Source organism: Pteropus medius, unplaced genomic scaffold (assembly GCF_902729225.1).
Source record: "Pteropus medius unplaced genomic scaffold, Ma_sr-lr_union100, whole genome shotgun sequence".
In the NCBI taxonomy this organism is placed as follows: domain Eukaryota; kingdom Metazoa; phylum Chordata; class Mammalia; order Chiroptera; family Pteropodidae; genus Pteropus; species Pteropus medius.
In genome coordinates this window covers 63,703,370-63,730,265 of record NW_024349800.1, presented here as the reverse complement: position 1 = coordinate 63,730,265, position 26,896 = coordinate 63,703,370, and the positions used below count along the sequence as shown (strand labels likewise).

The 26,896-nt window shown below is 48.3% G+C and overlaps 1 protein-coding gene across 5 annotated transcripts in view; it reads right to left on the bottom strand.

Annotated features, from left to right (window-relative positions):
* Positions 1-7,710: 7,710 nt before the first annotated feature.
* Positions 7,711-26,896, bottom strand: part of NCAM1 (neural cell adhesion molecule 1) — a 306,704-nt gene continuing 287,518 nt past the window's right edge. For 2 of the 5 annotated variants that reach the window (XM_039887923.1, XM_039887925.1), the window contains 4 exons: positions 25,719-25,899; positions 15,395-15,602; positions 14,287-14,403; positions 7,711-10,956 (listed from right to left, as the gene is read on the bottom strand). In XM_039887923.1, coding sequence (XP_039743857.1) covers positions 10,836-10,956; positions 14,287-14,403; positions 15,395-15,602; positions 25,719-25,899 — 627 coding nt within the window. In that variant the 3' untranslated portion in view covers positions 7,711-10,835. Of the gene's footprint in view, positions 10,957-12,410; positions 13,209-14,286; positions 14,404-15,394; positions 15,603-25,718; positions 25,900-26,896 lie in introns of all 5 variants that reach the window. The other 3 variants (XM_039887924.1, XM_039887927.1, XM_039887928.1) reach the window with 2 other exon arrangements.

Sequence of the window (26,896 nt, the reverse complement as noted above, 5' to 3'; positions counted from 1 at the left end):
CCTAGGGCAAGGCAGCGTGGTGGCTCACATGTTCCTTTCTGTGAATACCCTAAGGACTGGGTTCACATTCCAGCTTTGCCTCTTACTGGCTGTGCGACTGGGCAAGTTATGAAACCTCTCTGTACCTCAACTGCTTAATCTATAACATGGGGTTAATAACATCTACTTTATAGAACCATTATAAGGACCAACAAAGTAAATATTTAAGTGCTTCGAACAGTATCTGACATAGTATTATAAGAATGTTAAGTAAAAATAAATAAAACTATCAATGTCGATATCACAAGTATTTTTGAATGTCTACACCACATTACCTCTCATACTGAGTTTATAGCCAATTTAAAATCCATAGTCTTTTCTCCTCTTTCTTTTTAAAAAAAGTATGCTCTGCCGCTGAGCTCCATTGCCATCAGCATGCGCTTCGGTAGTTGGGTTTTCAGAGAGCGTACAGGAGTTTACATCTGTCCCTGCGACATTATATCATCTCAGCTGCTCCTCGCCTCAAAGGGCTGGGCTCATTTGGGATGCTCACTCTGCCTTCCAGCGTGTGTGGTGAAGTGTGCTGAGCCTGGGGAAGTGTCTTGCTGACATCCAGACACACAGCTGCGTCTACGGCACTTCCTGTCTGTCCCTGTGGTACTGCAGAGCCTCCCGAAGGAGCGTTTTCCCGGCCTGTAGTTGGACGGGGCTGGGCCCTGCACCCTGCGGTGGAGACGTTGAAGCAAGATGCTCCCCAGCCATTCGCTGCCAGTGTTCTACAGTGCAGTCTAGGGACCACCTACGATGGAGTCTGCTGCCCCAGACCTGTAGCCTCAGGACCTGTGGGGCTGGGATCCAGGAAAATGCAGTTTAAACAAGTGTCTCAGAGACAGAAGCCTCGTGTATGGGTCAGGAACTTGGCCAAGTGTGGCTGAGGCCCAGAGCTGCCACTGACTTCCCAGCGTGGACCTCCTGGTGCTGAGGTGGCTGCCCATAAGAGACCCTCTCCTTGTCTCACAGGACCTATTGTCTTTCCTCCTGGACATGGAGTGTGGCAGGGCTTGAGTGAAGCCTGGACCTCTGGGCTCCAAACTGTGGCTTCCTTGGAAAGATTCATCCGCCCTGGAGATCTTCGCAGTTTTGCTCCTCGCGCTCACTGCCGCGTTCCCAACGGACTGCTGGAGGCCAGCATGACTGGAAGCGCCCCAGAGAGACTCCTGTGGGTTACCTTGTTCTGAGCTGGGGTTGACAGTGCCCCAGAGAGAATCCTGTGGGTTACCTTGTTCTGAGCTGCGGTTGACAGCCAAGTGCCTGACTCACCTGCTCAGGAAGAGGAAACAGCACAGTGCTGTGCTCCGGAAGGCCAAGCCAGGACACCTCGACTTGGTGACCAGCAGACCCTTCACAGACCACACCACCCCGTTCTCGTGCCTCCCGTTCGTGCTTTCCAGCCTCCCGACCAGAGGTTTTCCCCTTAGGAAGAGCCCCAAGGAAGGAGGTCCCTGGTTTTGCTGGGTCTGCCTTGTCCATCAGAAACCATGGCTTTGAGTAACAGGCATGGAGTAGTTCCAGTAGCAATGTTCCTGCCTTCTGGGATCCCCTAATCCAAGTCTTCCCAGCTTGCTCCGTCATGGAAGAGCTGCTCACTGGCTGTACATCATCACCAGCTGGAGGAAGGAGGGGGCATGGTGACCCATGATCGGAGGCTGCGGTACACAGACCAGACCCTCTCCAGTCACATGTCTGCCCTAGGACTGGACCCCACCCTGGTCTCTAGTGCGGACTTGCTCAGCATTCTGGGCAGTGGGCAGTACTATGTGACTCAAGCTCAAAGGCATCTTTCTTGGCCAGGTGTAGACCCTGATTGCATTTACATACACACCTGCAAAGATGAACATGGGCAGGTAACCACGGCTGGTATGCTTCTTCATTCATGCGTTCATTCACTCAGTCATGCATACAGCCAACAAATACCAAGTTCCTACTTTGTGGAAGTTGCCGTACAAGGTGCCAAGATAAAGCAGTGAATAAGACAGAGAACCTACCCTGGAGGAGTTTAGAGTTCAGTGAGAAAGAGAAACATTAAATTAGAGATTAGATGAAGTGCAGGGTCTTAGGATATAATCAGGTGGCATGTTAAAAATATTTCATAGACTGTATTCCATGGGCACCAGCTACAGCACAGGAGCAAAACCCTGGAGACTCTCTTCTGGGTCAGATGCTACCACCTGAATTGCAAGATCTCGGGGCCATCTGAGTGATCCTGTGTTAGGGGCTGGAGGGACAGCAGCTCTTACAACGGTGAAGAAGCATTTCGACATTTTAACAACTTGGTATAACTATCCAAGGCTGTATACGGGCCTTGGATAGAACGTAAAACGGGGGGATATATAACCTGGATCAGATGTCAGGAAAGGAGATATTTAAGCTGAGATCTGAGGATGGAGTAAGAGTCAAGGATTGGTGTGGGCACTGGTGGGTTGCTGAAGAGTGTTCCAGAGAAAGCAGAAAGCACATGAGAATGCGGGGCCCCAAAGGCAAGAGCGAGCATGGTGTAATTGAAGAAACACAATTTTTTCACTCTTTCTGGCACAGAGTATAAAGGGAGATTAATGTGGGATGGGCTTAAAGGGGTACTTAGAGGTCACCAGCAACATCGAGATGGTTGAAGGGTGGGACTTTAATTTCATGGAGATTATTTTCCTACCACCCCATGGAATGGCAGATTGAAGGAAAAATTAAGTTCAATATTAGAAAAAACTTTCATTTCCTCTTTGCTCTAGGGTTTTACCCACCACGCAAGCTTGCCAGCAGAGAAAGGCTCTCAGTACTTAAAACACATGTTCCTTCACGTTCTTAGGTTCCTGTTTAAATGCCACCTCCTCAGAGAGGCCATCCCTGATTACTCCATGTAAAATAGCAGTTCCTCCCTCATGACCTGGCTAGCCCCCTTGCCTCACTGCACGTTTCTTACAGCAGTTATCACCACGGACTTACTATATATCTATATGTAGAGTGTAACCTCCATGGGAGTAGGGTCTTTGTTTCCCCTGCTCCTAGAACAGTCCCTGGCCTTGGTAGGTGCTCAATACATGTTTGTCGAATGGATACTGAATGAATAAGGAAAGAACTCATGAAAGTAGTAGAGAGAAAGGTTAGTGCCCAGGGAGAGGGGAGATGCTGCTTCTATTGTACAGGAGTGAAGGGAGAAAGAATGATATGAATGCAGGTGAGTCTGTAGATTTGGGGTGAACAGTTGAGGGTGTTCCTTTCTGCCAGCTTCTTTTTTCCTTTAGAAGAAGAAAGCAAAACCACGAGCTGAGATGAAAGGGATGGCCGAAGGAGGGGTTGGTTTGGGAAAAGCGAAGACATTTTATATAGGAGAATATGAACGCATTGCTGAGAAATATTAGGATTGGCAGATAGTGCTGATGTCAGAACTTGGCTGAGAGTGACTTTAATTATCTCTTGGTACTAGTGTGCCTGGTTGTGTGGTTTTTCTAGAACAACACTCAACTGTCCAGATGCGAGCAAAGAGATTGCAGCCAGATGATTTCCCAGGGCTAGAGTTTTACAAGACAGATGCAAAATGAGAACACCAAGGCAAGAAAGCTTTTGATATTGGTGAGCGAGTGGTTGGCGTGCTGGACCACAGAATCAAAGCTGGCTATGTAGGAAGATGAAAGGAGGATGTGGCACACAGGGAAAAATCTGGGATTAATAAGCAGAGGCCTCAGCAAGGACAAAGGGGAGATCTATGGGGAGTAGCTGAGTGGGAGAGCCGGATGGGTCAAAGGAAGTGTTGGAGAACGGAGAATCTGAAAATCCGATTCAGGCTGGATGGATCAGGTCCATGGGCTGGTCAAGACATGTGGTGGCTTAAGCAGAAAGAAGGACAACTTTACTGGAGATGGGAATGTCAAGTTGAGGGACCTGTATGCTGAAGGGGTTTTCCACGTAAAACACTGAAGTCACCCAGGGTGATGGTGGAAAATAGGAGAGAGGAGGATCACGAACCAAAAGCCAAGGTCTTCACCGATGAGGGGCATAGTCAGGAGTCTGTGCATGGCAGTGACAGCCTGGAATCAGATGGTCTTTCATCTCGTCGGTGTAGGCATGTTCCTCCCACTTTATAAATGTCACTGTCTAAATGCCAGATAGAGTTATTCATTTTTTTTTCCCTTGACACAGAGCTGCCTGTGAGTTTTCTTTTCTGGGTTCCTTGCTTATTCTCTCCTCTTCTTGATCCGCATTAATTTCCTTGATGATCTCATCAAGTGCCAGGAGTTTAAACACAAACTTTATGCTGATAGTTCCTACATGGGTCTCCAGATTGGACTTCTTGATCTTCAGCCCGTTCAAAATATTCATTAGAGTGTTCACAGGTATGTGAGATTTAAGGTGTCCAGAACCAAATCCTGCAACCCCCAAATATGCTTTTCCTTTGCTCCTGTTAGAAAGTAAATGGCAACTACATTCTTTCAATTGTTCGGCCCCAAATTGGAAAGTCCTCCTGGATGCTTCTCTCAAGGCCACATCCAACCCATTATCTAGTCTTGCTGGCTTTCCCTTCAGTAGAGAGCCAGCATCTGGCCATTGCCCTCCCTCCACTAGAAGCTATTTGCTCCGAGCACACCATCTTCTCCCACCCAGATCATTGCCTCCTAATTGATATCCTTACTTCCTCTCTTGCCCTCCTGTGGTCTGTTTTCCAACCAGCAGCCAGAGGGATCATTTAAAAAATCAAGTCACATCAGGCTTCTGCTCAAAAACTTCCCTTGGCTTTCCACCTCACTTGAAGAAAAAGCCAAAATTCTAATGATAGTCTACAGCCCCCATGTGACCTAGCTCACGGATACCTCTGACTCATCTCTTACTTTTCTGCCTCTGCCCCATCCCATCCCTTGCCCTTTGCTCCAGCCACTCTGGCCTCCTACTCTTCCTTAAACATGCCAAGCAACCTCCCATATCAGGACCTTTGCATATGCTGTTCTCTCTGCCTGAGCTATCTTCATTCAGACATTGTCATGGTTTAGCCCCTTACTTCCAGGTCAATACTCAAATGTCACCTTTTCAGAGAGGAGTACTCTGACCTCCCCACTCACCTGGATTTACTGTTATCCAAAGCATTTCTCACTCTGATTTAGCCAGAGGTAAAGTGGTAAAGTGGCTTATAACGTAAAGGGTTGTACAGTGCTTGTACTGGCTCAAGAGAGCCAATTGTTAAATTTCAGGAAATTTTTGAGCCACTTAAGCACAGTCACTATTAAAAGTTTAATTACATAAACTTACAATGAACAAAATTGTATTTAATATAAGGCAATACTCAAAATGCATCACTCCTGTTAATTTACTGTATTTTACTATTAACGTGTATTAGTTTATTATTACTACATATTACCATTATCTCTGTGCTTGAGGTTATTTATTTCTCTTTTATTTGTATGGTGTAAATATTATATAATGATGTGCTACTGTGCACCTCTACTTAACTTCTCATCCAGTGAAATGTTGAAATCAGCTATAATGGTAATATTTACATACTGTTGAGATCAGTAAGTGTTACAAATCAGGGTCTGATTGTTTGTGTTTTTGGTGTGTTTTTGTCCAGACTTAAGAAAGTGATGGAGAAAATATTTATATGCAGATTAATTTTTAAAATGTGCCATGACTTCAGCCGTTACACTGTGAATAGCACAAAAAATTAAGGCAGTATTCTATATTGGAAAACATATATCTAGTTCAGCAAAGTGGTCCCTCACACCATTGATGAACGAGTGAAGTTCTGACACATACATCTTCATCGTTCCACTTTTATCTTACTATTTAACATAAATGAATATATTAAACAATATTTACATCGGAGCTACACACATTCATCAATTGCAACCACAGGTTGATTATGGATACAAGACTTCAGCAAAAATGAACCAAAGCATTCTGTATCGACTGGATATATGGAATTTCAATGAGTGCTATATATTTTATTATTTATAAATTGTGTTCTTTATGTCAGTAAAGTTTATAATAATCACACACACACACACACACACACACACACACACCCTATATGCATACATCCTCCTTCTGTTCCCCCTTGGAGAACTGGTTGTTAAAACACTTACCAGATCACCACTGGTTTATCCTGCATGCATATGCTCCACGTCCATCGTGGGTCATCTGCTTCATCCCTCACTGTGGGCCCGGGTGAAGGCACTTCCACCACCTGCAGCATTGCTGATTGCTGTGGTGGGGAAGAGGGCCATAGTAAGATACACTGGCTATGAAAGTCTCTGCTAGAAGTGACATGCACTATGCTTCTCATAGTCCATTGACCAAAGTTAAGTCATGTGGCTATGCATGCTTACTTTAAGTGATCAAAGAAGTATAATCCTCTCATATGCCTGGAAGGAGAGAAAGGAGAACTGGGATAATGGTGAGAAGGCCTACTGACCATCACAGTGAATTACACTCGAATGAACATTCCTCTAGAGAGAGCCGTTTTGTTCGCTGCTACATCCTGAGCACCTTGGAGACGTTCAATAAATACCCACTGAGTGAATCTGAGGAGAGACTAGCCTAAAGGAGGAAAGCTCTGGAAGCAAGCCTTCATGGATTAATGAAGAAGGCTGTCATTGCGTGAGTTCTCCAAATGTTGATAAGCCATGTGTTTTTCTTTATCTCTTCTCCACCCCTATGCAGCTGGAAATTTGTGGCACAGGAAATCACATAGATGCATATGGCTCTGTATCATTAGAAAAGGCCTTAGGGCCAGTGAAAGAACAAATTCTGGGAATGGTGCAGATGTCACCGCAGGGGAAGGCTCCACTACCCCGGGCATGACTAAGGTGAAGCATATAGGACACAAAAAGGAGAGGTGCGGGGTCTGGCCCTGAGATGGGACCTCCTGACATTTTGGTCCCTAGAAGCCTCACTCTCCTTGCTCTTGTCCTGGTCCTGTGGCCTGGCCTTTTCCCGAAACTCAGAATTCACAGTTTACTACACAGTTGGGAAGAATCGGCTGCTTCTTCCCAAACGCAGCTGGACAGTAGCTTCCAAGGGAATTCTGAGCTGAGGCCAAGTTTTCTCCGCCCTGACTAGCTCAGTCTTTAAATTTCAGGGGCTGAAAGTGCCGAGGCTCTAAGTCATCGGTTTATATCCCTCACTGTGGGATATGTGATAAGGAGAGGCATCGTATGTCCAGAATAAGCCTCAAGCATCTACCTCAGGTCAGAACTTTGGAGCTCAGGTGTAGATTGTTATTCCAACTGGGTTGGATGCTATCACACATCTGGGATGCCAACAGCACTTACTCCCATTTGTTGAATACGGGCTCCATGCCAAGAAAGAGCTACACTTGGCTTTCATATGCATTGCTTCATTCACTAGCCAGGACCTCAACTCTATTAGTTTAGTATTTCCAGTTTGTCAAAAGAGGGAACTGAGTCCTGGGGAGATTAAGTAACTCTTCCAAAGTCAACAAGAAAGTTGCAGAATCAGGGTTTGCATGAAATCTTTTTGAATCTGTTATCTGGTCATTCTAAACAAGAACTCCTCTATTAACCTGAGAGAAAAAATTAGAAACCATCATTTAGGCAACATGAACTCAAGACACGGGGTTTAACTGGCCCTGCGCACAAGGTCAAAAAAAATACCACAGGCATCTCCACATTTGATTCACATGACAGACTCTCACAGAATCGAAATAAAATTCAGCTCGACCATAACAGCTCTTTTTTTTTCTTTCGATTTTTATTGAACACAAGTATTCTGACAGAATGCAAAGTCAAAATTCTCAGTTAGTACTCAGTATTTACACCAGTGAGAATGGAAACAAAGGTGGTCTTGATGTTTCACTTGGTAAAAAGTTTATAACAAGAGAGAAGGCCCCCGAAGTTGGGAATGCTGGGTAGGGATGTCAATGGAGGTCTGAAAACCACCATCCAGACAGACAGCCTAGAGTGAAAACCTGGGACTTGGAAGGCTCCATAAAAAAGTGTGAAAATAGAGTTCCACTTCAAAAGCTGCACTATATACACTACGGCCCTTCAGGATCTGGAGACCCCATGCGCGGCACCTGAGTGCCCCCCCCTGCAGAACTTGGCCACGCCGGCATTTATGTGAATACATATGTACGGCACATACACATATAGACACATAGACATCGGAAACTGGTAGAGTTGATCCCTCCTTCTAAAAATTAAAAAAGGAAAACTATAAGCTTTTATCTCTTAACATAAAAGATAGAACATCTTGAAAATAAAGTGACTCCCTCTTTGATTTCAGAGAAAGCGTTACTCTGTTTTATTATCTTTTTTTTTGAGGAAAGGAAAGCTCACGCATGCAGAGACAAATCTATGTATAACGGGAGAGAGGCAGACCAGAAGGTGGGCAGAGTCTTGGGTTCCAGCTAATGGTGGAGCCAGGTTTCTGGGCGGAGGGGGGCAGTCAGCCACCCTGGGCCAGGTTATCTGAGGGTCGACTATACCTCTTTCTCTTCCTAACCATCAGAACCAAAATCAGTTTGCCTAACCACAACCACTCGGAATGAAATGCACAGTCTTCATGAGGTACAGTGTGGGCCTGGCCTAGGAGGTCAAAGCCGTCAACATCACAAGATGAGGAACTGATCTCACTGACAACCTGGTGATAGGAAGAGCCCACCGCTCCCTGCTGGGTCCTCCTGTCTCAGACACCCAGGAGCTCCCTTTCTGCTGTGTGCTCTAGGAACTGTCTTCATGGTTCTTGTTCCTAAGGGCCTGTGCATTTGAACCACAGATTTGTGCAAGCCCTAGAATCCAAGGGGCCAGAGCGGTGTATATTGGGATCCTCCATTTCCATCCCCAGGAGCTGAGAAAATGCAAAACAACCCCACATTTAGCAAATGACAAGACCATTATTTTTTTTTCACAGTTTGAAATTATAATCTAGCATATCGCCACTGATCAGACTGCAGAAGTGTCAGAACCTTGGGAAGTGCGGCCCACAGAACGGACTCAGGGGCAGTCTCGCCACCTTCACCTCTTGCTGTTCGGACCTTAGGAAAGGAGTGTACGCTGAGTCCCGAATTCTGTTTACTTAGCGTCATCCTCATCATAATCATTTTTATTTCTTTTCTTTATTCAAAGGCTTCAATTCCTTTTGAGTTATTTTATTTCCTGAATATTTTTTTTTTCTGAACTATCTGCTATACCTTCCACAACCAAACTATGTTGAAGTTTTATTTCAATACTATGACAAAAACACGTTTCACACTAAAATATTCACGCATCCACAGTGCACAAGCTTGCAGTTCTAAAGTAGAATGAGAAACAAAAAAAGCAAAATTTCTATACAAAGGGCTGGCTTTTCCCTTCTCCCCCCTCCCATTCCCCTTAAAGTTTCTGTATTTTTTCCCCCCACTTGGTTTCCAATCCAGGAAAGTTGTGTTATGACTCCAGATAGCAGGTTGGTTTTTTTTTTTTTTTTTCCTTCTTTTGTTTCTACAAATGCTGCCTAAGTGAACAGAAGGCCGATGTTACTTTACTTCAACAGATTTCCAAAAAAAGACACTAATTCCCTGAAGCACACATGCTCTTCCGCTCGAATCTAGATTCTGGGCCCAAAAGGAAATTGTATGGATATATTTTATTCGGCTTTCTACAAAAAGGGGATGTTTGGGGTAAAAACGTGTGTTCACCAAGACCAGCCCCAACTATACAATCTTTTCTGTTTCATTCGACAAAGCCTAAGGAATCCCTCAGATCCAGGAAAGACGCAGGCGCCTGGGGAGCAGATCCTTTTTCACAGATACAGGCGGGTGGTGGCCAATCGGAAGTGGTCTAACCCCCAAGGAAACACGAAAAGAACTGAGAACCAAAAAGCAAAACCATCCCGGAAGAAGATGGATTTTCAAGAGACAGATTTTCACCTGAGTTGGTCACAGGCAAAAATGTCAAATCAGAATGGGGGAAGCGCCACTGTGAACAATCATACCGTGTACAGTTGTCCTGTGCTCAAACAAGCCTGTCGTGATCTTACCCACCCCTAGGCAGTATTTGTAACTTAAAAAAAGAAAAAAAAAAAAGGCAGTTAGTTTACATGGACCTTTAAACACAATCGAAGTCAAACATTTGTCAACTTGTAAACACTGGAAAACAAAGTTGGCAGGAAGGGGAAAAAAAGAAGGAAAGGAAAGGAAAGTAAAAGAAATCCGAATACTGCAAATTGAGATCTACCCCCCAGAAGCTGCAATTTGGCATTCTTCCTACAAAACAAGAGTCTACGTGGGAATTGAATTCAGCTAGAAAGGGTGACACACTTTGCATACTGAACAAATACAAAGTGAACAGAAATTATAACTTATTTATGAGGTTTTACAGAGTTCAAACTCGACTGAAAGTATAAAAATAAACTTGGACTTTGTTCATTCGGTTAGTCTTAGTGCCTGGAAGTATTTCTCTGAAACTGGTCTGTGCCAATTGGGCAACACCAAGTGCGGTCTTCCTAAACCTAGATTTTCTTTCTGAGCTTCCTACATTCTTAATTTGGGGTCCTTTTGTTTGATTTTTAAATGGTTTCAGGGAACGGAGTGTCCTAGTTTGGCTGTGGGTTTAACCTTTTTGTTTCATTTTCTTACAAGTGAGTGTGCAACAAAGGAACCCTTTCTATAAACCTACAAAAAGGAGATCCCATGTTTATGTTTAGCTTTTTTTTAAAGGCAAAAGACACTAGAGGAATGAGGTGTGTGTGTGTGTGTGTGTGTGTGTGTGTCGTGTGTCGTGTGTATGTGTGTCTGTGTGTGAGATATTGGAAATGCTCTGGTGAAGCTGTTGTGTCACTTTTTATTTTGATCTTTGCTCGTCTCTCGTCACCCATCATGCTTTGCTCTCATTCTCCTTTGTTTGTGTGGCGTCGTTGGGGACCGTCTTGACTTCGGCTGGCGCTGGCTTCGTTTCTGTCTCCTGGCATTCTGACTTTGCTTCTGCAGGGCCTTTCCTGAAAAGAATCGGGAAAATAGCACTGAGACCACTGTCTGCAGTAACCCCCACCCCGCCTTCAGCCAGTCCTGCAGGAGGGGCTCCAGTAGCACAGTGGCTTCCAACCTCAGCTGCATTACTGGAATCACCTGGGAGCTCTAAAAATCACTGATGCTGGGGCCGTACTCCAGAAATCCTGATTCAATTGGTCTGGACATGGTGACTTTTAAAAACACCCACGTGGTTCTAAATGTGCAGCCCAAGTTGAGAGCCACTGAATCTGAGGAATGAGACCTTTCCATTCCAGCCCTAATCTGATGCCAGGGTCTCGGTCTTCACTGGGGTGGAGAAGTGGGTAGCAGACGCAGCTTTCCCTCACCCCGATGGGCTGCAGTAGCAGCAGCTCAGCTTGGTATAAGTGAGGTGTGCTGGGCTGGGCTCCCCAGTACTGACTCCAGGGGCCCCTTCTGCAAACCACCTATTCTTGCCTGTCCCCACATCATCCCACCTTGTGTTCTGTATTTTGTGGTAACATCTCTGTGGCTTGCCTGGGCAGGATGAGAAAATGCTCTTCGTTCCTAAGGCAGCTTTCCCTGGGAGGCTGGTGAGAGGCTAGAGTGGGGGAGCTGATTTGGGTCGACTAAGCGGGGCTACTGGAGTCCTTTCCCTTCCTGACTGAGATCCACGGCTCCTGGGGAGGGTCCCCATGCAGTTCTTGGTGGCAGCACCACCGCTTATCTGGCAGCAGCCTCAGGTCTGACTCTGCCTCAGTCAGTCCCAGGACCCAGAGTCTGGTCTAAGGACACACTGGGGCAGGCTCAGAACCCAGCCCCAGCTGTTGCTGCTTCATTCAACTTCGCTGTGTCACATTTAAGAAACTTTTAAACGTAAGAGGCTTCCCTTGAACTTGGGAACTGAGTCTTCCCAGCCACCCAGGGGTGGGAGAAGAGCGAGCAGGTGGAGGTGTGTGGGCATCTGGGTGGGAGTGTGCTGGGGCCTTCTGGACTGCATCCTCTCCCCACACAGGTCTGCCTCTTTGCTTCCTGCATAACAGTGCTATTCTTGTAGGGACACAGCCTGACACCGGATAACACGCTGACTGCCTGTGGGCCCCAGGGTGGCCAATGAGGACACTTTGTTCTCCTTAGCTCACTTCCCAATCTATGCTCATCAGTGGCCCGACCGCAACGGCTCCCCCAGGGAAAACAGACACCACTGCTAGGAGGATGAGAATAAAACATAATTAACGTGGCCTAATTAGTGAGTGGGAGGCTGCTTGCCGGGACCTACTCTCTGCCTCCGCCCCCCCGCCCCCTGACTCTCTCTGCCTTATCCCAGCCCTTTGGTTGACAGTTGCCTCAGAGAAGCCCTGGATTAGGCCGAGAACACATCTAACAGGGAGGACAAAGCACAGCACAAACGCACACCACCACGGGACACAACCCGACAACAGCAGACAAAGAGAGGCCGTACTCGGTCTTTGCTGGTGCAGGCGAAACAGAGCTGTCTGCAGTGGAAGGAGCAAGCTCAGGGGCTTGTCCACTGGCCCCAGCGGCGGGAGCAGGAGAGCCCAGGGCTGCAAAAACATCCTTTGCAAGGTCAATATCTGGGGTCTTGAAGTTCCCTTCGTCCATTTTAAAGTCCTCGCCCTGGGCAGGATTTGTGGCGCTGATGGAGGCAGCCTCACTCTTCGGGCTAGTGAGGGCCGTGGCTGCCTCGCTTGGGCTCTTCACAGCGCTGGGCTGGGTGGGCTCAGGGTCCGGGCCTTTGGTGCTAGCAGCCTCCTGCTTGGCCTGGGGGGCTTCTGTGGCAGGGGCAGCCGCTGCTGCTAGGGGACTGGCTGCCCCGGCTGAGGCAGGGGCTGGCGTAGGGGCTGGCTTGCTCACTGGAGGGGCCTTGGAGGCCTCTCCCACACTGGCAGGGGCGCTTGGGCTGAGCACGGCCCCCTGGTTAGCCAAGACACTAGAAGACAAATTGCTGGCGGCAGGGGCTGAGGTCGGGGTGTCGCTCAGGTCAAGGGGCCACAGAATGGGGTGGGGAGGAGGTGTGGCCACGGGCCCCTTGGAAGGGGTGGCCTGGCTGGCGGGCACAGAGTTTGAGTCAGGTGTGGCCGTGGCTGGGGGGGCAATACTGGAGGTCAGGGTGGTGGTCTCACTGGTGGGGCTGTTCTGAGCAGTGGCAAAGGTTTCGGTGATAGTGTCAGAGTTAGCGGTGACGGTGGTGACAGAAGGCAGCATGTCCTCGACAGTGGCTGTGGTGTCAGCAGGCAGCCTGTGGGGAGGACAGGAAGTAGAAGAGAATAGACAATGAAGCTGAGACGAGACAGAGAAGCAGGGGGAAGGGCTGAATCCAAGGAGCGGGGCATGGGCAAGACATGCAATTATGCACAGGCATGGACACAGGCCCACAGAGAAACGAGGACGCGAGAGGAAGCACATGCCCAGGCGGGCAGAAGAGACAGGAAACGACAGAGAATGAGGCAGTCAGTCTAATAGGGACCTGCTGGCCTTTGCTCCCTTGACTCCCTCCCTTGCTCCCTTGGGTTCAGGGCTCCCTTCCCTGTACACGGTCAGGGACTTTCTGATCCCTGCCTGCATCTTGGCTCAGGGAGAGGCTTCCATTCAGTGTCCACCACAGCAGGCGTCCTAAGTCCCCGAGGAACTGGAGCCCAGCTGCTCTGCAGGGCTCCACAGACAGTGATGGGCAAAGTCAGGAACAGCCCCTAAGAACCATAGGTTCCAAACGGCCCCTAAGAACCATAGGTTCTCCAGCCACAGGTTTTGTTCTTCCATTAAACTCCATTCCCTTCACACGCATTGCACCCATGAAAGCCAGGCAGTCATTACAACCACAGCCAGACATGGTTTCTCACTGAGAGTTCCTGAGGCTATTGAGAACAGGAGACCCAGGGAGCTTCACCAGGTCCCCAACTTCTCTCACCCTTTTAGGAAGAATGCAGAAAACCCTAGAATTCTTGGACACCCCAAACAGAATTTGCTGTCTCTCAAAGCTTAGCTTCTCTCAATGAAGTGTCACCCCCTTAAGTCATTTCCAGGATGTGTGTATGTGTGTGAGAGACTTGGGGTCAGGGTCCAGGGATCCCATTTATGCAAATAGCACTTTAAGGGTGCCCACAGCCACACGAATGGAACCAAGAATGCTTTCTCTCTAGGAAGAGTGGGGTCAAGCATTTCTTAGCCAAGGCATTTCTGGCCAAGGGCTCCAGAATCCTGGCCTGCAACGTTTGGCCAGGAGCTGTGGGTGGGCAGCATGGGAGGTGTGGGCAGGGTGATAAGGTGGGTGCGGGGCTCTACTGAGGAGATACCAGCCCCCATCCCCTGCTACGTACTCGGGCTCTGTCAATGGTGTGGTCTCGTTGGGCTCTGTGTGCTTCCCTCCGTCATGGTTTGGGGTCCGTTCTTCCTCGGTTCGCACCTCTACAATGGGCTCCTTGGATTCATCTTTCCTGCAAAGAGAGTTTGGCTGGTTCAATCCCAGGATCTGGGGGAGAGGAGGGCTCCTAGGGAAGCTAGCTACAGCTCAGGCACCTAGGTTTGGCCCAAGGCGGGCAGGTGGGCATCTAGAGCCAGACCCAAGTGCTTCGTCCTCAGTCCCCACTCTTGCTAGCTGTGGGACTTCAAGCATCTAATTTGCTCACCCCTGTCTCCATTTTCTCATCTGTAAAATGGGGCAAATAATAGTAACTACTTCACCCAGCTGTTATGACTTTAATTGAGATAATGAATGTAAAGTGCTTAGCACAGTTACTGGCACAGATAAATGCTCAAATAATTTATATTTATATACGTGCAAGTATGTACATGTATATGTACCTATATATACATATATGTATACGCATAGACAGTTCTTGGTATGTAGTGGTGCTAAACAACTTATTTCCTTGCTCTGTCCCTTCTTGCCTTGCTCCAGCTCAGCCCCACCCAGGGACAGTCTACGAAGACTTCTGCTAACTGGCTCAGGATCTGTTTCTCCGGAGATGTTGGAGCAGATAGCATCTGGATTGTCAGCTCCAGGAATTTTTATCTGTTTTGTTCTACACTGTACCTTAGTGGCTAGGGACACTGCCTTGCCCATAGTAGCTTTCCAATAAATGCTTGTTGAGTGATGTGTGAATGAATGAATCACAGCAAGGCAAGTGTGTCTCTCAAATGCTGACCCCTCCATTCCAGTTTCCGGCTCCTCCAGGCTTAGCTCTGAAAATTTCCCTCACTTTCACCTAGGCAGGGATTTTCAAACTTCCATGAAATTCTGCTAATATGGGGTAGAGCCCAAGAGTTTGCTTTTCAAACAGGGATCCCAGAGACCAGGCTTTGAGAAGCATTTCTCTAATGCTGCTTCCCCTCAAGATTTCCAAGTGGGAAAACTGAGGTAGCTCAGCTGCTAGGCCCCTGGGCTGGGGCAGGGCCCAGACCTGGCAGTGGCAGGTCTGTACTCACGAGAAGGCAGCTTTGCCTTCCTCCATGTCTTTGCCTTTGGCTCCGGGCCCAGCCTTTCCACACAGGTTGACGGCGATGCACATGAGCAGGCCACACTTGTTCAGGAAGTAGCAGGTGATGTCGACAACCACCAGGAGCAGGACGAAGATGACAATGAGGATGCCCACGATGGCCCCGGTGCCTAGGCCTGCAGTGGGGCTGCCATTAGCTTGAGTGGGAGGGAGAAAGAGGGATGGCTCGTGGTTAACACTCTGAGATGCAGAACCCTGGACCCTGCAGAACAATAGCCCAAGGGTTGGGTAGGGCCCACAGAACAAAGCCATGGCGTTTGTGTTCAGAGTGACACCTTCTCTGGTGTCATACGTGTTGAGACAACAGAGTCTCTTTATTATCTTCAAGAGGGAGGGATGGCAGCCTTATCTCACAGACCAGGGGTCAGGGCATGAGGCACCCACAAGTTAGGATGAGACTGGGGACTGCGAACGGGGTTTCCATCTCTGCTCTCAACTTTGAGCCTCTCCCAGACCCACCACCCTCAGCTGTATCCCCAACAAGCCCTGGGAACAGACAGGAAGCACTCACTGGTTTCAGGCTAGGCTGCGGCTTCTGGGAGCAGTCAGGGACATGGTCCCAATTGGGACAGCGGGGGGTTCTCAGGGCTTCCTTTGGACTTATGGCGACTTCAATCACAACAGGAGGCCCGATATACTACCCAAGTCTCCCCTCGTTAGGGACAGCTCCAGAGGACCCTGGAGCATTGGGCATTGGGCCACAATAGCTTCATGGTTTATTCTTCTGCACTGCACCCGGGAAGACGAATGAAGCCGTTACTTTGGAGACATGAAGGCCTCCCTAGGCCTGGTGGGCAAGGAGAAAGGTCTGGGGATACTCACCCTCTGGGAGCTCAGGCATGTTTGGAATAGACTTCAGGAAAGCCAGCAGACTCACCCAGAGATACACACCCACATGGACAGGCTCGCTCATACTCAGGACGAATGCCCACCACAGACAGGCACATTCTCACATTCAAGTAGCTCCTGGCATCCCCAGCTTGGCTGGGCTCACTGTGAATCACTCAACTTGTCTTACTCCCTTGGTGTCTACCTAAAATATCCCAAGGCCCTGGGCCATTGATGGTATCACAGAAAGATCCCATGCTCAGCTCTCGAGGGCCCCCTCATGGTTGATGTTATTTGTTGGAAGTGGACTTTGTGACCACTAGGTGATTCCCACCAGCATCTGGGTGACAAGCAGTCACACTGCAGAAAGAAGAGCCTGTGCCGAGCCCTACCTCTAAGCCAGTGTGGAAACAATGACCCCAGACTGAAACAGGGGCACTTCTGCTCTGCTTTTCATCTTCTTAGAGGAGAGAGTTCCAGAACTGTAGGCGCATCCCACCACCAGACCTTGTCTGAAGCTTCCCGGGTCCTTAGGACCCACTGGGATCACCCAAATCTGTTGACTGCAAGCAGGATCCATGGCCACACCTGGGTCTCACTATGCCTTTGTGGAGGGCCAGGCCAGGCCCGGTGGCCTGCCAATGCATACCATGCCAGACAATAGAAGGAACGTGTAACTCAAGGTGATGGGAGCCATGGATGGGCCATGCATTCTTCTTTTTTCTATGTAGTCTGTGTTCTGGGTAGGGGGTTCTCGTCTGTCTGCCTTAGGGGTCCCTGCTCAGGCCCTGCAACCAGCAGCAGCCCCACTCTGCTCGTCTTTATTTCAAACGACCATTCGGGGTACAGGCTGCTACCAGCCTAGTGTGACAGAGATGACCACTTGCAACCTAATTCTTAGCACTCCAGGCCCCCCGCTGGAGAAGACCCTCGAGTTCTCACATACTTTTGGCCCCTTTGGGATCTTGGTCTTGCTTCCAAGACTTTCTTCCTCAAGCTCTCTGGCTGGTCCCTTTCAAACCTGCCCTGAAGATCCCAGCGTGTTTCTCAGGAAGGTCTGAAGCTCTGGTCACCTTGTCTCTGGGATGTGGTAGCAGGAAACTAGCCATGGTCCCTGCAGTCAGCTAGAGTGTGTCCTTCTCCTAGCAGATCACTAAAGCAGAACAAAGCTGTTACCCATTACCCATCACTCCATTACCCACTGTCCTCACACATTACAGAATTCTTTAATAGGGAAGAAATAATCGGCCTTGGGCTTTCTCTCCATCCCCTGACACTGGGCTAGAAACCCTCACAGTTTCCTGACATCAGTATCCAAGAGGTGTTAAGTGCCTACCTACTTCCTGAAGAAGGGGTCTAAAGCACTTTGGTGGGGGGAGAATGGTCATATTTTTGGACTCAATGGCACTAACTCTGCACTCTGAGCTTTATACCTAAATATGGTTTTAGGGAACTAACTACATCTCTGAAGAGGGCCAATAAACTACTGGGAAGCTGTTCTGTATGTGAGAGTCAGTAGAAGTTGTCCAGCTTGTGCTCTGGGCTCAGAAGACCTAGCAGGAGGGCCATCCTGGTTCTGAAGGCCAACATGACAGCACGTTCAGGGGGAGGGCCGAGAGGCGAAAGAGTCTGACTGGCATAAAGCAAAAAGCAGGGCAGTAGTCTCCCCTTTCACTTGATATAAAATTCAAATTCTCTGGCCCAAAGGCCCTACCTGTGTTGTGGACTCTCCTCTTCTTCCAACCATTGCAACTCATGGCACTGACCCCACACCCCATCCCTGCGCTCCAATGGGTTGAGCCTTTGTCTTATTTGCTGGACGCACCCGGCCAGTTCCACCTCAGGGCCTGCTGATCCCACATCTGGAATGCTCTATCCTCATCACCTCATAGGTGGCTCTTCGTTGTCCTGCAAACCTCAATTCAAATGTCACCCCATCTCCCATCTCTTATCTACTCAGGTACTTCTACTCCAGATCTACCACATTACTTGATTTAGTCTTTTGTTACCACCATCTGCCATTTTCTGTTCATTTACATGTTTTTTTTTTTTTTAATCTGGCTGCATCTTCTAGAATGTCCTAGCAAGTATCTTGTCTGTCTTATGTCTCCCCAGCATGTAGAACAACCCAACTCATAGGAAATGTTCAAAGAACATTTGTTGAACAAATGAACAGGTGCTTAGCCTGGAGAGGAGAATGCTGTCGCCAGATATTTACAGATGTGTTATGAGAAGGAAGAGTAGTCTTATTTGGTTTCACCAGTGGATGGAGAATGAGGGGTGGGAGGCAGATTTCAGCTCTGAGGAAGAACTAGCATACAAACCTAAGTAAATATGGTGTGACCTGCTTTGGTGGGTGAGCTCCCTGCTACTGGAGGCATTCAAGCAGAGGCTAGACACCCCTTGGTAGGAATATTGCCATGCTCTAGACAAGGTTCTTGCACTGGGCAGGGCCTGGCATATAAGATATCTTCAAGTCCTCTTCGACCATAAGAGCCTGTCTTTGCACATTGATATCCTACAGTACCCAGGATATGGTACAAACTCCCTAATGTCAATCTCCTCCAGGGTGCAGACTGAGAAGGGCTTTTTCCTGGAAGACTAAAACAGTCTTCATCAGTAGGTCCCATCTTTATTCATTGATTCTCGTGATTTTATTTTTACAAGAAAAATAAATACCTCAGAGTAATGTTTTTCCACCTGCAGCAGAATCCCTGGGATGCTTTGTTAAAACTTTAGATTCTGGGGCTCCCCAGTTTCATCAGATCAGAATCTCTGGGGGTGAGCTCAGGAATCAGGAGCTCAGGAATCTACTAGAGTTGGAAGACCACTGTTTCTAGCTCTTCTCCTTCCTGCTTATTACAATAAGCGGCATCCTCACCACCGAGGATGAGTTGCAGAGTCCCACCTGGGGGCCTTGACCTAACTGATGTACTAGATTAGCAGTCCCTAACCTTTTGGCACCAGGGACCAGGGCTCCTAGGAGAATCTAATGCTTGATGACCTGAGGTGGAGCTGAGGTGGTGATGCTGGTGCTGAGGAGCAGCTGTAAATACAGATGAAGCTTTGCTTGCTCACCTGCCGCTCACCTCCTGCTGTGTGGTCCGGTTCCTAACAGGCCATGGACCAGTACCAGTCTGTGGCCCGGGTGTTGAGGACCCCTGCACTAGATGGATGAAGAGAAAGCAGAGACTACTCCCAAAGGAAAAGGGACCACCCAATTCACCACTCAGAGCCTAGGCTCCTAGAAGAGGTTAGGTGCTCCTCAAGCTGGAGAAAGAGTGTATGTAGCTTTCACAAAAAGCATAAATAGGGAAATGCCAGAATACAGATGAAAGGGTATTCAAGTCAAACTCACATTCATTATCTCTTGGTGATTGTTCCAGAATTGTTCAGTAAATGAAACCTGGGAAAAAGGTCATCTCCTGCATCGCAGGTAACATTTTACAAAAGGAAAAAGAAAAAAAAATCCCAGGATCTATGTTTGCACAATCTTCCTCCTGACCTCCCCTGACGGTCACGACCTGTATGCAGAGAGCGCTTCTTGGGAGCAGTTCCTCCATGACCTCTGTGGGAGGAGCTGACCTGCACAGTGAGGGTACAGAGCCAGGGCTAGCCATCTGTGGTTCCTGGCATGGGAGAGATTGGCACTGAACTGGCTTGCTCTCAGACTGAGACCTACCTATGCCTGCTTTCTTAAGTGTCTCAAAATGGGAATATGGGTCTCACGTTTACAGATGCCTGGGTGGTCGCAAGTCATTTTGCTACAGGATCTTAGTGCAGCAGAAATGCCCCCTCCGGCCCACGACCCTCAGAACCATTGGGCTGGGGTTCTGGTTCGCTCACAAACCGCTGATGCATCTGCTCGTTCCTGCCAGGAATCTGCTAACCAGAAGGCTGGACTCGGGGGCCTGTAGGTAGTGTCCAATCAAGTGTGATTATAAACAGAACAGGGTTTGCCAATGAGAACTTTCTCTCAGATTTGGTCTATCACAAGGTCACTCTGTAAGGCCTCCGTTAGGGCATTTTAAAGGGAGCTGTGAAATCGGGAGACCTTGCTACAGAGTTATTATCTGGCGACCCAGAGTGTGCCCCTGACACCAAAGTGACCACCTCCTGGCTCTGCAAAGGCACTTTCCCCTCCCTCTGCCTGCTGGGCCTAGGAAAGGCCAAGGAGCCAGTGACCCAAACAGCTCTCAGCTCAGCTGAGATAAATGCATGGCTCCTCCTAGGGGGAAGAAAGCATTTCCTTTGCTATCACTCCACTCAGCAGGCTACGAGTTTGGGGTGCAATTTAAAAGGCACTCTGGGATAATCAAATTTATCCAGGTCCATGTGGGGTGGAGGGAAAGGACTTTTGACACTTTGTAGGACACACAACTTATCAAATAAAATCAAAACACGCTGGAGAGTTCACATGAACTGTTATTTCCTTTAATAATGCAAAGATGTAAACTTCATAAAGGCCTTGCTGATTATCTACACAACAATGTTATCATTCTTATTAGTACAAAAACGTGATCCAAACCTGCCGTATAAATATCCCCCAAGTATGCAGAGACACCCTGTGGTGTGTGGGGCGTGGGCAGCAGGCAGCGCAGATACAGGGTGCGGAGGCAGGGCGTGGAGCTAGGCGGTGAGCACTCACTCCTGTGGGGCTCTCTGAGCGCCAATGTCTTAAGGGTTCTGGCAGGGCTGGGACCGCAGCCATAACCAAAAGCTCAGTGTTCAGTAGGAGTGGGTGTGTCCTCATGGGGTCTCCCGAAAGGCATCGATTACAAACCCCGGGCCTGCCTATATGCGGCCACTGCCACGACTCCAAAGTTGCTTCAGCTGAGGCCTGCCTGGCTCCAGGATGTGATGAAGAGACAGGGCCTTGTAAGGCCTCCCCTCACTTTGGGCTAGATCTCCAAAGAGTCCCTTCAGAAACAATGACACTGTCCCTCACCTGTGGGTGGTACTGGGATCTGGGGAGGCAGACCCCTGAGATCAGTGTTCCTGGGTGAACATGTGACTTCTGCCCAAGATGGTATCAAGAGCATGCCAGGAGCCAGGAGAACAGTGACAGGTCATCTGCGTGAGGTCTCATCTCTCCCTCTATAGCCCTCTTTACAGATCTTGCTAACTGACCTGGGATTCTCACACCAGGCCCGGAGGCACCATGTGCCTCTCAACACTCTGCCTTGGGCCTAAGAACCATGCCGGTTCTGCTGCCCAGGTGCAAGGGGAGGTCAGGGATCCCAGAGAGAGAGGTTTGAAATGGGGCTAGAGGCAGCTGGGGCTGAGGCCAGAGGCAGTATCCTGCCTGAGCTGTTGGGCAGCATTTGGCTTCCGACTTCTGCACAGGAGTCTCTAAACTATGAGTGATGAGGACATGGGCAACTCTGCCTTGCAAACCATGGGATCACTTGGATTCCCAAAAGGAAAGTCTAGTCTTTGAACATCAAAAAATAACAACAGAACTAAAAAATAACGAGACCAAAGAGAACAAAAATCAGACTTCTGTGGAGATGCTCAGAGATGAGATATGTGGAATGATGTGACCACAATGGAGGGAGGGAGTTTTTATTCAGTAGAAGCTCCATCCCTAGGCACACACATCGATGTCACTGAGCAGGACTCACTCGGAGTCTCCATGTGGGACTTTTGCAAACACCCACTATTTCCCCTCCTGGGCCCATGGGGAGGTTATTCCCAACAGCAGAGAGGAGCAGCTGGCTTTCACCGGTTTTAAAATGTCACTAAAGCCACTGACCAATAGGGAGCTTGGGGCTTTTGGAAAATATGACAGGCTGACTGAGTCCCAATTCATCAACACTCTGGTCCAGGAGTGGCCTGTCCCCTCGCTCAGCCCTGTGAGCATGTATGGGGAGGGCTCAAGGCTTATGGCTGGCTCACAGTGGATGCTTCCAACCTGGGAGACTGACTTATGCGATAATGTGGGTCGCTACTGAGCCACAGTCTCCAAGACATGAGGCTTTGTGCTAATCTGCAGCCTTGAGGCAGGTATCGCCCCATCTGGGAGACACGCATCTCATGAAGCCGGCAGGTGTTAGGCACATCACAGGTTGGCCCTATTCACAGAGCCAGCATAGGGTGCTGGTTATAATACCAGGCCAAAGTGACTCCCAGAATGTTTGGTCAGCCCCAGTAAATACTCGACAAATTCAATTTCTTCTGCTGCGGGGGCAACAGAGTGAATTAATTTGCCATCATGTCAGCAAAATGCTCAGGTGAATCACAGTGGTCTGGCTCCCTTACCACGGGCGCTGAAATGCAGGCAAAGCCAACTATGTGTTGAGGGGCAGAGGAGGAGCATGGAGTTAGAATGGGGGCATGTGGTGATTTTAACAAGCTGATTCAAGCTTTAGGGGTACTCAGAAATCTTCCTCTGCTACATCATTTTCAGGTAAGAACATAAAATGCAACAAGTAGCAGATATGCAGAAACATCTCTGTAAACCTAGCATAATGGGTTTTTTTTTTTTTAATACTGTTTAAAGAAAAAAGCTCCAAAATACTTTGCATTGCCACTAAGAGAGGGGTAAACATCTTATGAAGTGGCACAAAAGTATATGTAAATGGTAAAATGTCTGGAGGTCCAGCTTTTTCCAATTGCCAAACCTTCCTCTTCCACAGAGTGCGTGGTGGCACAGCTGTGGCGGTCTTGACTTGTCCTTCCAAAGGAGGCTCATAGGAACTGGGCTTTTAAGCAAATTTAATTTTTTCATGTTCTTAAGTTCCTAACAGAGCAAAAGAAGAGTCACTGCAGAGAAAAGCAATGAGACAAAGGTGTAGGACGCAGAGGAGCCTCCCAAGGTCGCTGCAGGCGCCAAGCAATGGGTCCCCAGAGAGAATGTGGTTGTTTAAAAACAAAGGTGGCAGTGGGGATGTCCCAGTGACGTCCAAGGTGATATGTGTGACGACAGACACAGGGAGGGGAGGGGGAGAAGGAAAGAGAAGGCAGAGACAGAAACAGAGAAAAAAATAGATAAAAAGAAAAAAAAATTAGGTCAAATACAGAAAATGCAAGAATCAAAGGTTAATTCAACTTAGTAAATTAAACTGACAAAGGTTAGAGAAGAGTTCAGTGCGGTATTACCACCATCAGGCCAGTTCCGAAGCTCAGCAAGGCCAGAAGCAGCACAGCAGGGTGAATTTGGGGGTTAGGGGGTCAGCGAGCAAATGAAATTAAAGTGAGAGAACAGAAGCCTCCACAGTAAAATATAAGGGTTTGATTAAATGAGTGTTATCTTTGACCAAGGTGAGGTCTCTCAGATATGGGCAACGAGCCTACCCAGAGCCTTCTAGTCACTAGAGCTTTTTACATGTAGTGGTTGGTGGAGATGCATTTGATTGCTGCACTATGTGTAGCAAACTGTGTGCAAGGATGGGGGCCAGCTTTTTAATTAGGAATTAAACTCTTTTTCTTATTGCACAATCCTCCCACCCACAGTGCTATTAAAGAGAATCTAGTTCTGTCCCCTCACCTTCTACCACCCTGCCAATCACTGAACACCACCACGAATGTACATCTTGTAATTCAGAGGTTTCATCCTCAGGTCCAAACGCAATGGCCGGCAAAGTCCAAAGCAGCACAGAGCCACCTCCTCTAAGACCCACACAGAAGAGCCCCAGAACCCTCATGAGTGGGGTGAGCAGCCCCTCCAACCCTCTCTGGGTTAACTGGGCTCCTGGATGATTAATAAGGGCTCTGACATCTCCTGTGGGCAGGGCTCTGGAAGACGAGGTCTTTCCAGAATTTCTGTATCTGACACACACTGACCCCAGCTTCTCCAACCCCAGAAGCTGATGCTGCTGGCAGAACCCAGCATGTAAACGCAGCATGTCCAAGCCACCTGTCTATGGGGTCTTAACCCAGGAAACAAATGCCATCAGGAATCTGTCATGCTGCACAGGGGTTACTCAAGCTTCTCACGCCTCAGGTTCCATAAAGGCCGAGCAGATCTAAACACTCAGACCAGACTGTTGATTACAAGGAAAAACTGACCAAAGTATGCAAAGAAGGAAGGAGCAGAGGATGGCGGGGCCACCTCCATATGGGCATCATTAAGCAGTAGTGAGGACATTTCTTGTAGCCACACTCAGGTAGGTGCCTTGCCTTCGGCACGGACCATTTGACCAGTGCTTGTGGAGACATGCCCACCCCAGCATGTGTTAAGGGGCCTCCCTGATGATGTAGAGGGTAGGACAAATTGATGCTTCTGATCTACGGCTGAAGACCCACCTGCCAGTTCCTGGAGGCCCCATACGTCTGTCAGACACATACATCCATGCACAACCAACCACTGGGAACCACACGCTGATATCAATCATTTTGTTGCTACCTGAATAACCCATTTTCACACGTATTGCCCCGTGTAGTGGGCAGCCCACATCCTTTCTGGCCTCTCTCCCACTGAGAGGAGCAATTGTGACAACTGAGCAGGGAGACTGGGCAAACGCTATAAACAGGACAAGCGTGATAGGGGCCAGACCTAGACCACCAGGAGATCCGAACACCTTCCTCTCGTACCTGAACGTGACAGAGAGTTTATGGGGCCCTCTCCAACAGGCTGTAGCTATGTTCTATGCCTGCCTCTCCTGCCTGTGGTTGGCATTTGGCTGGTCTGGAAAAGCAGAGTGATGCTGAAGATCTCTTTCTGCTCTGAGGAATTTGGTAAATGGCCATCACCAGCAAGGTAGCTGGGCCAGAAAGCAGAACTCTCACTTTATTCCCACGCTTGCATTGGTCCTGCATCCCTAGAGATGGACCTGCATCTCTGAAGAGAACTGCTCCCATCATGATTTGTAGCAGACGGGATTGTCTTTCATGGATGAGATATTTCAGCATCTACTTTCTCCATTTATTCTGTTTTAAGTGGCTCAATTTATTCTTTGTTTCATTTGAGAGGCCCTTTGCAGAAGGGGTTTTTAAATAACTAGGCACCATGTCTTCCTTCTCTTGGGGTCCCCACAGAGAAGATATTTGAACCATGGTTGTGCAGGTAAGCAAGCATCAGATAGAAAGCGCTTAAAAACAGTTATATGGTCCTTGTCTGAAATGGCAGATGGCAGATAAGGTCTCAGAAAAGATCCTTACTCAACCAGCTTTCAAACCTTAGCTGGAAATGGGGCTTTTCCCATCCGAAGGGTCCAAAGGACTGGTTCAGCATCAGTCCTTCAAGGCCAAATGACACAGGACCTTTGCCCCAGGATGCCTGGCCAAGCCTTCCTGGGAGTCCGGTACATCTCAACCCACTGCACAGATAGGTACAAAGCAAGACTAAGCTTCGCATGGTCAACCAATCATGAGAATGGCTGGAAGCAAGCAAGTTGTCAGGGGCTGTTCAGGCACATTAGGAGGTGCAGCACTTGTGCATTAATTCAAAGCGGGAAACTCACAGAAAGCAGAGGCACTCATACCTGGGATGGCTGTGGGCTGGGCCGAGGTCCTGAACACAAAATGAGCCGCCTTGGACTTCCCCTGCTGGTTCTCAGCCACCACGTAGACCTCATACTCAGCATTCCAGTCCAGGGACTTGAGCATGACATGGTCACTGCCAGATGGGAGCCTGATCTCTGGTTTCCACTCGGAGGAGAGCTTCTGGGAGAAACCGGCAGGAGAGACACAAGACACCAGGAAGCATTAGAAAAAAACACTGGCAAGACCAGCTAAGAAGAACTTAAGAAAGTCAGTAACTTGGTGCAAAATATTAAAAATAAAAACCAGTGATAGGACATGGTATTTACTCTTTACCAGCCTGAAAAACCCTAAGGATTACACAGGTCAGGAGGTCAACCTTACATGTTCACAAATACAAACAGTAGCAGGTGCCAGTGTGGCATGGGGTCAACTCTTCAATGTCGCATCACCTTCAGGGCATATAGGAATTCAAGCACCAGCCCCATCCATCCCCTAAGCTACACTCTGGAATGCTGGGCATATATGCATACATTCGTCCTAGAAAAGTAATAAATATGTTTCCTGTCCTATTTCAGAATGTCGCTCACACTAGGTGTATAACTCACATCCCTGACATAGGAACACTGCATAGAATCCAGTTTTATTAACAATAAAAACTATCATTTATTGAGCACTTACTATGTGCCAGGCGGGCACTGCACTAAAGGCTTTCCACACATTTTCTCCTTGTATCTCAACAACAAGGGGTTTTGTCAGGCCCTTACTAAACCTGACGGCAGGCAAGTGAGACACATTAGGAGACTTCTCAAAGCCACAGAGGCAGTCTTGGTTGGGGCCAAGTGCATCTGGGCCCAGAGCTGTGATCTTTCCTTTTCATAGCAGGGAGTTCAACAAGTATCTGTTGAACTGAATTGGATTTTTCTATTCCACGCAGTGTACCTTGGTCTCTACAACTACAGCTAGAGGCATCTCAGGTGTAAATTCTGCTGTCAGGTTCAGCATTGGGGCGCTCAGAGTACCCACAAGGAAGGTATACTCAACTGAACGGAGCACGCCCAGGGCCAATTTTGCAGCTGGAGTTGCGGGCATCCCTTTTCTCATTGGATATTCTTTTCAGTTATATCCTACACATTCTCCAATGAGTTCGTTCTGAGTGGAAGTTTATCAAACCATCCTT